At 36.9% G+C, this 12,790-nt stretch overlaps 1 protein-coding gene across 2 annotated transcripts in view; it reads right to left on the reverse strand.

Moving 5' to 3' along the window:
• Positions 1-287: 287 nt before the first annotated feature.
• LOC126175868 (TOM1-like protein 2) overlaps positions 288-12,790 on the reverse strand; it is a 122,870-nt gene continuing 110,367 nt past the window's right edge. For both annotated transcript variants that reach the window (XM_049922885.1, XM_049922884.1), the window contains 2 exons: positions 4,858-5,071; positions 288-1,211 (listed from right to left, as the gene is read on the reverse strand). In XM_049922885.1, coding sequence (XP_049778842.1) covers positions 4,859-5,071 — 213 coding nt within the window. In that variant the 3' untranslated portion in view covers positions 288-1,211; position 4,858. The remainder of the gene's footprint in view (positions 1,212-4,857; positions 5,072-12,790) is intronic.

The raw sequence follows: 12,790 nt of genomic DNA on the forward strand, positions 1-12,790 counted from the left end.
TATTTCTCTCCTACAGTCTACAAAAAATAATTTGTCAAGTTATTGTCTGGCATTCCATCATGATGACAATTAATATTACTCCACAAAATTATGTGTAGCACCACTGGTCTCCTAATCTATTTTTGCTTATACATATAAGTGAATGCTGTATTTTTCACATGTTTAAGGGGGAAGTAAAGGGAGCTGTATTTTCCAAATTTCAAGACAGGTGTATCTTTACTACTAATTGCTGTATTTATTAACAAGTTAGAAATAAATAAGTTCATTTACAATGATAATCAAATTAACTGAATTTGTTTTTATAAGAAAGGCAGTCTGCACTGGATAACAATTTATTTAAAATTAGCCCAAGCATCACAATAAATCAAAACTCTGAACAAGACTTTTTAAAGAAATAGTTCATTTTGCATAATAATAAACATCACAATGTATCAATGTATTCATTACATAACATGGAAATATATATTATTTGTGGAACAATTATTCACCATTTCACATCATAAATGAATAATTTAATCTGAAGCAACAGTTACAATTGGGATCCTGTATATGATATGACAAAATGAACAAGAAATTACAATTATGAAGCCCTGCATGAAGACTGGATAATATTGAATGTTAAAGATTGAGGCTATCATTGATGATTAGGCCAAAGCACTGAATACATCTGTCATATTTTAAAAGCATCAATAGTAGTTGAACATATGATAAGTCTCTGAAAGCACTGTGGATATGCAGCAAGGCAAATACTATTTATTTTGCAAAACTTATTTGAGTTGCAGTCAGTTATCCATTACCTGACCAAATACATGCTGGTCACAATCAATGGAGAAAACAATGTAGTAACAACATCAAAATATGTTTACATTACAGGTACATCAAGCAGTTGCTTCATATTCTTCATTCATTCAAACAAAAAAGATGAACAACAAAAAGTAACATATGTTACCTGTATAATTTGAGGGTCAGGGGTATTAAACTGCAAGATGGGTGCATCATGAGCTAACAACATTTTCCCAGTTTTAACATAGATACAGTCTCAAATGAATAATTAAAAGCTACTCTTTATATCCAATATGTATACTCTCTCCTTTAATAGTTTCCCCATTCTGCATGTACTTAGTGTCATGTCTGAATGAAGCACGTAAGTACATATACTGCAAGAATATGATGGACTGCAAAGAAACAGTGAAGCTGTATAACCAAATAACCTGTAAAAAGACAACAATTTAGAAACAGGTGGGCACTCATACTGTGTTAAGAATAAACTATCACTATACTGCTTAGTGCTATTCATGTATATGCTATCTAACTTTGATCGAGTAAATTAGAATAAAAACTTTGACTTTGAAAAACAGCTGCTGCCTTCTCAGTAGCTATACAGCAGCTGTTAATCTGCTGCTAATAGTTAAGTATTTACTAGATTAAAATTGTATTTTCAAAGAAAATATTTTCTTACATCTGTCAATACTGAGTCTTATTTATAGTACAATACTACTACTCCCATAGCTTTATAACAAATAATGTTACTTGGCATATCTCTAACAAAACTTTTCAATCTTTGAATCCAAATATTCAGATAATTTATAGTTTATGTACATTTTCAATTTTCCTTTGAATTGATACTCATTCCCAATTTCTTGCTTTTATGACAGGAGCTTCTTTTAATCTTCTTAAAAGAATACATAACTCTTTTCTGAACCCCGGAAAAGGATGAAATGTTTACAAAAAAATTACTTTTATGTCCTTTGTTGTGACTTTGTAAATCACAGTTCAGATGAAACTGATTTTTTGTCATCAGCAAGAAAAATGTTAAGGAGTAAACATACTGGAAAATGACTGTAAGAACTCCCAAGAGCCTGAGAAAGGCTTCTGCAAGGATACGGTTATTATTTTACACAATATTTTTACTGTTTGCTTCCATTGAATAAACACTTTATTTACATTAAATGAACTGGTCCAGAATTTTATCCCATCAGACAACAGAGAGTGAAAATATGCGAAAATTAGCCAATGATCTGAAATGAAAAGTCTAAATTTGGATTTATAAGTCCAAAATGTAATATATTGGTTCTTCCACAAAAAGTGATATTCAATACAGAAGCACAATTGCGCCAAGTCCAGAACCATTTGAAAGTCACCATGCAATGTTTTAAGTGACTACATATCATTAGAGAGAGAGAGCAACAACTCAGATGGACAAGTATCAAGAGGAATTTGGAGTACTGTCAAACGAAACATCCCTGCATTGTGTTGAGCAATTTATGGGGACCATAGGAAATTTTAAATATGGACTGCAAATATGGAGATGTAAATATGAATCCCACTATCTAACCATTGCATTGGTTGTTGTTGGTTGATTTGGAGGAGGGGACCAAACAATGAAGTCACCGGCCCCATCGGATTAAGGAAGGAAGTTGGTCGTGCCATTTCAAAGGAACCATCCTGGCATTTGCCTGAAGCGATTTAGGGATATCATGGAAAACCTAAATCAGGATGGCCAGATGTAGATTTGAACCACTGTCCTCCCAAATTTAACCACAGTGTCACTTTATTTGGCTTGACACAAAGACAGTAACAGACTGCCCACTGGTAATTTTGGATTTCGTCCCTTAGCTGCATACCCTTATATTGTCCGTCGCACTCTTGTTCTCCCTTTTCCTGAAACACTTCTTTTTTAGCTCAGTATCCTGAGTATTTTGATCCAGTAGTTCTCTCTTACAGTTCAGCTATCTTACTTCCTTTTAGGGTTCTGTGCCTCAATGGGTAAAAACAAAACCCTCCCAGGATCACTTTGGTGTCTGTCTGATTGGCTGGCTGGCTGTTAAGACCCCGGGAACGGGTACACATATCCAGTTGAAATTGATATCACATACTATGGCCTATGATCCTTTGGCAGAGCAAAAACTTAAGCTTATAAGTCAAGGCAATCAAAAGATACAGCCATTTACATCACCCATAGGGTACTTCCCGTTTGTCTAGACTCACGAAATTTGGCAAGGAACAAGTTTCATTGAACAAATAAAGAGAAATAATTACATCACACGAAAAAAAAAATTGTCATTCATTATCTCAGTGTCTGTCTGCCCATCTATCTGTTAAGCCCCACTTCCATCAGGAACAGGTAGACATATCATGTTGAAATTAATGTCATGTAGTAACATCTATTGTCACTTGGCATGTAATAAATGTAAGCTTCTAAATCAATGCAACCAAAAGATGTGGCCATCTAGGTCACATATTTTGATACTCGCAAACCCACCCATCAGAACCTGTAGGGTGCCTCCCCATTTGGCAATAAGAACGGTTTCACAGTACAAGTAAAGGAAAAAAAACCTGAAAATTGTTAATATGTAATTATACTACATGAAAAAAAATATTTCATTTATCATCTGTTTTCTGATATCAAACTTTAATTCAAAGCATTCTTGAAAGTCTTGGAATTCCTGGGACTAATATCTTTCAGGTTTCAATGTTGCTAACAGACAAAAACTGTCAAGATTCTCAGTTCCCAGAATGGATGAACTGTCTGTATAAATAATTAAGTTTGTACAGAACCCTCAGTGCGTCAGTCCTTGTTGCACCTGACCAATTTTTTTACTGTCATCATCTGTTGCAATGTATGCCACTCTCAATAACATATACTAGTGGAAGAACAGCACAGCATAATGGGCAATATACCATCCAAAATTAATTGAAAATAGCGACCAGTAGAAAAAGGATTTAGGCACTAACATCTCTGACCCATCCTTATAAACCACACATCATTCTTTCAGATCAAAGAACGGTCTGCTAACACAGCCACAGTCATTTGCAAAAACATCATAGCAAGCTAGAATTAAAAGTGACAAGCTGCAGTGCAGAATTTTAATTAGAGGTTGGCTCAGATGAGAAGCCTCGTTACAAACTCTTAGAATACCTGTGCTTCTGAGTACAAAGTGTAAAGAAAGGAAAGAGGATTAGGATTTAACATCCCATCAATGAACAGGTCATTAGGGTTGGAGCACAAGCTCAGATTTGGAAAGGAAACTGTTCATGCCCTTTCAAAGGCATCATCCTGTCATTTACCTTATGTTATTTGTGGAAACTGCAGAAATCTAAACCTAGATGGCTGTATGAGGATTTGAACTGCTGTCTTCCTGAGTAAGATTCCAGTGCCTTTGTACTAAGCCAATTCATTTGGTACAAATGGAGAGTCATCTTAAGAACTGGGCCTGAAGTGTGGTATCTATAATGTGTAAGTGCAAAGAACAGTGTATTGCAGTCCAATTACTGCAATGTTGTTTGTGCTGTGCCAAATGCAATGTGGAGGACCTGCCAACACTAACATCAAAGACACCTGAAGAGGCCAATGTTTGGTTGAAGGAAAAAAATTGTTTAAAGATGAGCTAATTTTATTTTCCTAGATTTCTTCTGACATAATAAACAAAAGTCTGTTCACTTGTCTCATTGCTTATGATACAATTTTTCTTTTTAGAGTTCACAGATTTCTATTTCTTTTCCTCCTGTTCTACTCATGTCTTGCATATCACTGTCCTCTCAACAGGCCCCTCTATTCGTAAGTAGATACTAGTGTAGTATCCTCGTCAATTCCTGTGACAGGTAATGTGTAGAACTAGCATTTCATGATTTGCTTCACAGCTAACTCTACTGCCAATGACTGTATATAAGAAACAACTTACTACTTAATATCTGCATTCTGTTCAAAATTTCCTCTGTATATACCATGTTCAAGGACCCATAAAGCTCGTCACCTCAATATATAACTGTGAGTTAGTAACACAATGCTAAATGTTCAATTAAAAGTAGTTCTGTATTGTCTAAATAACATAAGTAAACGATGGATAAGAAACTGACCTCACAAGGCAAACAGTGAGCTGTCAGAGTCAGCTTCCTTATTAAGCTGCCGGTGATGTGAACGCCCCTGTAGTGTAGAGGTTGTGCTGGTTGTGCTGTTGGTAACAGTGGGAAGAGCCTCTGCAGCTGCTGCCCTCTCTGCCAGGAATCGCTCAAATTCACTGCTAGTCAGTGACTCCTCGGGAGCTGCTCCACTGCCACTAGATCGTGCAGGCTAAAAATAATGGAAATTATTTTGTATTCTCTGTGCACTACAAAGCCAACTAGGACAAACTTATGGCCACAGAAAATGCTAATTATAAGGCAAAGCATGAAAGTTTATCGAAGCAGTGAAATTTTACTTATGAGACAATGTTTATCTTTTTGTAATATTTAAGGTGTGCAGCAGATGTGAAATAAATTGGAACCACAGCTTTAAAATAGAGAACCATATCCACTGAACTATCATCGAATGCCTCAAAAATGAGGGCATAGCTTTGATCACCACCTGCTTTTTATATTTTTTTTCTCCAAAGAAGCTTTTATGAAGTACGAGACAGTAGAATGAATGGAATGGTGGCTGGAAATGCACTTGAAGATAAACGTGAACTCCAGAGGTCAGCAACACTGCTACCAGTTAAACTCCAATTATTGGCTTTCACTGTTTGTGGACAGTGTGAGTTGTTATCTATTAAGATCATAGGTTATAGTACAGTAATGATTTCCCATTAAAGTATAATTTTTTTATCTAATTCATAAACATACTGTATCCTTAACATAAATCAATGCTATATTATTTTTCCATCCCATAACTGTTGACACAGCTACTGAGTTAATGTTACTATGACAGTGAAAGTTTTCTTTTCATAGATGCCCCAAATTAAATATTGAGTTCATATTCCATCATATTCATGTGTGTCATAAGTTAACTTATATGTGTCAGATATTTCTGGGATGTGTGCCCTATCTATAGCAAGCATTCTTCACAGTAAACCACTTCACAAAAATCTGTCAGATTTGGGGTGTAAGTTATGAATGCCTCATCACATTTCTGACTTGGAAAAAAAAAACTAGTAACATGTATGAAAATGCACAGAAAGAAAAAAAAAGTATAAAGAATCAATAAGGAATGGTAAAGTGTGCTGTAATTAAGGTCTCAAGACTGTAGTGGACTATGACTGCAGCTTGCAACACTAGATACGATACATAATATATCGAGTTTGAAATACTGCACACTTCTTTCAAACAATGGAAAGCCTGGGGTGGAATGACGATAATATTAAAAGGATAGATTGCTACTCATCAAATAGAGGAGGAACTGAGTGGCAGACAGGCACAATCAAAAAGGGCTGCTAGATATTATTCAGCTATTGAACTGAGTCATCTATATGCCAAATTTAAACAAATGCAAAATCCCCAAGGTTGGTGATCTTTTACAGAAGTCTAAAATTTAGTGTAGACTTCAATGTGAGATGCTCATAATAGTTTTCACAATGAAACTTTGTCTTGAGAACTGGCAGAAAATCCAAAGAGGTTTTGGTTGTGTGTAAAGTATGCTGGTGGCAAGACACAATCAGTGCCTTCTCTTTAGGATAGCAATGGAAATACTATTGATGACAGTGCTGCTAAAGCAGAATTACTAAACACAACCTTCCAAAATTCCTTCACCAAAGATGATGAAGTAAATATTCCAAAATATGAATCAACAACAGCTGCCTACTTGAGTAACTTAGACGTAGATATCCTTCGAATAGTGGAGCAAATTAAATCACTTAATAAAACCAAAATTTCCAGTCCAGACTGTATAACAATTAGGTTAGGTTCCTTTCAGAGTATGCTGATGCAATTACTCCACACTTAACTATAATATACAACTGCTCACTCAATGAAAGGCCCATACCAAAAGACTGGAAAGGTCACAACAGTATCCAAGAAAGGCAATAGGAGTAATCCACTAAATTACAGGCCCATATAATTGAAGTTGATATGCAGCAGGATTTTGGAACATATATTGTGTTCAAACATTATGAATTACCTCAAAGAGAATGATCTACTGACACACAGTCAACAACGATTTAGAAGACATCTTGTGAAACACAACTAGATCTTTACTCACACTAAGTGTTGCGTGCTATTGACAAGGGATTTCAAATTGATTCCTTATTTCTAGATTTCCAGAAGGCTTTTGACACCATACCTTACAAGTGGCTTGTAATCAAATTGCGTGCTTATGGAATATTGTCTCAGTTATGTAACTGGATTTCTGGTTTTGTCAGAGAGGTCACAGTTTGTAGTAACTGACAGAAAGTCATCAAGTAAAACAGGAGTGATTTCTGGCATTCCCCAATGTCATGCTGTAGACTGCGTGCTGTTCCTTATCTACGAAAAAAATTTAGCAGACATTCTGAGCACCTGTCTTAGGTGGTAAGCAGATGGTGCTGTCTTTTGTCATCTAGTAAAGTGTCATGATGATCTCTCCATTGGCAAAAGATTCCGGAATAGTCCCCCATTCGGATCTCCAAGAGGGGACTGCCAAGGGGGAGGTTACCATGAGAAAAAGATTGAATAATCAACGAAAGGATAACGTTCTACGAGTCGGGGCGTGGAATGTCAGAAGCTTGAACGTGGTAGGGAAAGTAGAAAATCTGAAAAGGGAAATGCAAAGGCTCAATCTAGATATAGTAGGGGTCAGTGAAGTGAAGTGGAAGGAAGACAAGGATTTCTGGTCAGATGAGTATCGGGTAATATCAACAGCAGCAGAAAATGGTATAACAGGTGTAGGATTCATTATGAATGAGAAGGAAGGGCAGAGAGTGTGTTACTGTGAACAGTTCAGTGACCGGGTTGTTCTAATCAGAATCGACAGCAGACCAACAACGACAACGATAGTTCAGGTATACATGCCGACATCGCAAGCTGAAGATGAACAGATAGAGAAAGTGTATGAGGATATTGAAAGGGTAATGCAGTATGTAAAGGGGGACAAAAATCTAATAGTCATGGGCGACTGGAATGCAGTTGTAGGGGAAGGAGTAGAAGAAAAGGTTACAGGAGAACATGGGCTTGGGACAAGGAATGAAAGAGGAGAAAGACTAATTTAGTTCTGTAACAAGTTTCAGCTAGTAATAGCGAATACCCTGTTCAAGAATCACAAGAGGAGGAGGTATACTTGGAAAAGGCCAGGAGATACGGGAAGATTTCAATTAGATTACATCATGGTCAGACAGAGATTCCGAAATCAGATACTGGATTGTAAGGCGTACCCAGGAGCAGATATAGACTCAGATCACAATATAGTAGTGATGAAGAGTAGGCTGAAGTTCAAGACATTAGTCAGGAAGAATCAATATGCAAAGAAGTGGGTTACGGAAGTACTAAGGAATGACGAGATACGTTTGAAGTTCTCTAACGCTATAGATACAGCAACAAGGAATAGCGCAGTAGGCTGTACAGTTGAAGAGGAATGGACATTTCTAAAAAGGGCCATCACAGAAGTTGGGAAGGAAAACATAGGTACAAAGAAAGTAGCTGCGAAGAAACCATGGGTAACAGAAGAAATACTTCAGTTGATTGATGAAAGGAGGAAGTACAAACATGTTCCGGGAAAATCAGGAATACAGAAATACAAGTCGCTGAGGAATGAAATAAATAGGAAGTGCAGGGAAGCTAAGACGAAATGGCTGCAGGAAAAATGTGAAGACATCGAAAAAGATATGATTGTCGGAAGGACAGACTCAGCATACAGGAAAGTCAAAACAACCTTTGGTGACATTAAAAGCAACGGTGGTAACATTAAGAGTGCAATGGGAATTCCACTGTTAAATGCAGAGGAGAGAGCAGATAGGTGGAAAGAATACATTGAAAGCCTCTATGAAGGTGAAAATTTGTCTGATGTGATAGAAGAAAAAACAGGAGTCGATTTAGAAGAGATAGGGGATCCAGTATTAGAATCGGAATTTAAAAGAGCTTTGGAGGACTTACGGTCAAATAAGGCAGAAGTGATAGATAACATTCCATCAGAATTTCTAAAATCATTGGGGGAAGTGGCAACAAAACGACTATTCACGTTGGTGTGTAGAATATGAGTCTGGCGATATATCATCTGACTTTCGGAAAAGCATCATCCACACAATTCCGAAGACGGCAAGAGCTGACAAGTGCGAGAATTATCGCACAATCAGCTTAACAGCTCATGCATCGAAGCTGCTTACAAGGATAATATACAAAAGAATGGAAAAGAAAATTGAGAATGCGCTAGGTGACGATCAGTTTGGCTTTAGGAAAAGTAAAGGGACGAGAGAGGCAATTCTGACGTTACGGCTAATAATGGAAGCAAGTCTAAAGAAAAATCAAGACACTTTCATAGGATTTGTCGACCTGGAAAAGGCGTTCGACAATATAAAATGGTGCAAGCTGTTCGAGATTCTGAAAAAAGTAGGGATAAGCTATAGGGAGAGACGGGTCATATACAATATGTACAACAACCAAGAGGGAATAATAAGAGTGGACGATCAAGAACGAAGTGCTCGTATTAAGAAGGGTGTAAGACAAGGCTGTAGCCTTTTGCCCCTACTCTTCAATCTGTACATCGAGGAAGCAATGATGGAAATAAAAGAAAGGTTCAGGAGTGGAATTAAAATACAAGGTGAAAGGATATCAATGATACGATTCACTGATGACATTGCTATCCTGAGTGAAAGTGAAGAAGAATTAAATGATCTGCTGAACGGAATGAACAGTCTAATGAGTACACAGTATGGTCTGAGAGTAAATCGGAGAAAGACGAAGGTAATGAGAAGTAGTAGAAATGAGAACAGCGAGAAACTTAACATCAGGATTGATGGTCACGAAGTCAATGAAGTTAAGGAATTCTGCTACCTAGGCAGTAAAATAACCAATGACGGACGGAGCAAGGAGGACATCAAACGCAGACTCGCTATGGCAAAAAAGGCATTTCTGGCCAAGAGAAGTCTACTAATATTAAATACTGGCCTTAATTTGAGGAAGAAATTTCTGAGAATGTACGTCTGGAGTACAGCATTGTATGGTAGTGAAACATGGACTGTGGGAAAACCGGAACAGAAGAGAATTGAAGCATTTGAGATGTGGTGCTATAGACGAATGTTGAAAATTAGGTGGACTGAAAACGTAAGGAATGAGGAGGTTCTACGCAGAATAGGAGAGGAAAGGAAAAAGTGGAAAACACTGATAAGGAGAAGGGACAGGATGATAGGACATCTGCTAAGACATGAGGGAATGACTTCCATGGTACTAGAGGGAGCTGTAGAGGGCAAAAACTGTAGAGGAAGACAGAGATTGGAATATGTCAAGCAAATAATTGAGGACGTAGGTTGCAAGTGCTACTCTGAGATGAAGAGGGTAGCACAGGAAAGGAATTCATGGCGGGCCGCATCAAACCCGTCAGTAGACTGATTGAAAAAAAAAGTGAACAGAAGATCAAAAGAGATTTTAATAAGATATAAGATATCTGTATGGTGCAAAAACCAGCAACTGACTCTAAATAATGAGAAGTGTGAGATCATCTACATGAGTGCTAAAATGAATCGATTAGACTACAGTTACACAATACATCAATCAAATCAAAAAGCTGTAAGTTCAACTAAATACCCAGGAATTAAAATTAATGAACAACTTAAATTGGAAAGAAAACACAGAAAATTTGTAGGAAAGGCTAACCAAAGAGTGCATTTTATTGGTAGAACACTCTGAAGATGTGACAGACCTACTAAAGAGGCTGCCAACACTATGCTTGTCTGTCCTCTTTTGGAGTACTGCTGTGCAGTGTGGATTCCTTACCACACAGAATTAATGGAGTACACCGAGAAAATTCAAAGAAGGGCAGCACATTTTGTACTATAGAAAAACAGGGAAGAGAGTTCCATGGGTGTGATACAGGATTTGGGACGGACATCATTCAAACAAAGGCGTTTCTTGTTGCGGTGGGATCATCTCACAAAATGTCAATCGCCAACTTTCTCCTCCGAATGTGAAAATATTAAAAATATTTAAATAATAAAATAAGGAAAAATCAGAGCTCACACAGAAAGATATAGGTGTTTTTTTTTCATGCACTGTTCAAGAGTGGAATAATAGAGAATTTTGTGAAGGTGGTTTGATGAACCCTCTGCCACGGACTTAAGTGTGATTTTCAGAGTAGCCATGTAGATGTGTCTCTCTCTCTCTCTCTCTCTCTCTCTCTCTCTCACACACACACACACACACACACACACACACACACACACACACAAACACACATGCGACCACTGTTGCCTCCGGTTCTGATGCAGGACTTAACCTGACAGCAAAACAATATATACCAGTCTTTTCATTGTGTTTGTCTGCCACTGAACCCCTTTCATTTACTAATATTCAACAATATCAATACCTTCTGCCTAATTATTTCCGCCATTGTGGAATTCCAATTTATTTGGTAAAATTACTAAGTGGTAGTGCATTTTGAGTACTGCAACACACTCTAAATAGTCGTATATGCACAATAAAGCACTACAGAAAATTAATGAATATATCATTGAATTACTTGCCACAAGTAACAATTGTGTTAGAGAACACTAAGATTCGTCATTAGCAAATGCTCTTCTTAAATAGTTTGAGTGCCTGTTAACAGTCAGCCTTCACTAATGTATTATCATCTGTAAAAGCCAACCTTGAGGTAAGCAATCCAAGAACCTATAAACACAAATCAAGAAGTTCTTGATCCTGAACTCTTCTTAAGATCTGATGACGAGTATTTGAATACAATTGAGAATAAGACCTTCCATTTTCTGTGGTAGTTTATCTCAAGTTGGCAGCACTCACAACCAGAATGATATATTCTGTTGGGTGTATTCATGGAAGTTCTTGATTCTCTGACGTGTATTCGCTTCTGGTTGATCAATGGTTGTCCTTACAATAAGAATTTGGGTGATAGCTTTTACTCAATACATAAAACAGAACAATGTATTGGTAGGTAGGTTATGAAAATAAATTAATGAAAAATAAAATACTACTGGAAGGACACTGACAAAAATCAAGTGACACAGAGTTAAGCTCAGACAGGACGAGGTAGTTGGACATGTCACTTTTTGAGGAACTATCCTATCATTGTTTTAATCAGTTAAGAATGCCTAAATCAGGATAGCCAGATAGGGGTTTGAGGTCAACTTTAAGGAACCATCCTGTCATTGTTTTAATCAATTAAGAAAGCCTAAACTAGGAGAGCCAGATAGGGGTTTGAGATCCACTCCTCCTGACTGCAAGTCCAAAACTGTACCATGATGCTTGGTGTGTAATATTAAATCCTGCATATTTTATATCTGTCTGAACACAGCCCCATAGAATTGCACTAAGAATGGTTCCATTAACATTTTAAAAATGATTATGACCTCATAAGAATATAAATTAATTTGAAAACAAGTTCTGATGAAAATATTGAAGTTGGAAAAGAATTCTCTGACTTGTTCAGCAAGATAAAACCATACAGTTCATTTCACTTCAAATAAATACTGAAAATTTAAAATTAATATGAACTGTAATGGGACTTTCCCTTAATTTGGGGCTGGGATGTGTATGTGATGAAGGGAGTGAGAGGATCGGAAAAAATGTGATGTCATGAAATCATCAATAAAATTTTTTACTGTATGAGGATCACCTTTTAGCTTCTTACAAACAACCACATTAAGATGGCACCACTGAGATGAGGCATGATTATTATTTTCAAGATTATTGTTTTGTTCAAGATTATCATTCGTTACTTGTGGCAAGTATTGTTAAAACAATAACAGTTCAGAAATTTGATGAGAAGTTTATTTACAGTGTATGTTGGAAGAAACAGAGTTGTGAAAAAAAAATGGTAATCTCATGGGAAGGTTTTTGTTGCATGATTTTTATTATTTTCACAAAGGCCTAGCTCAACAACAATGACTCAAATCACTTT

This window comes from Schistocerca cancellata, chromosome 3 (genome assembly GCF_023864275.1).
Source record: "Schistocerca cancellata isolate TAMUIC-IGC-003103 chromosome 3, iqSchCanc2.1, whole genome shotgun sequence".
Lineage (NCBI taxonomy): Eukaryota > Metazoa > Arthropoda > Insecta > Orthoptera > Acrididae > Schistocerca > Schistocerca cancellata.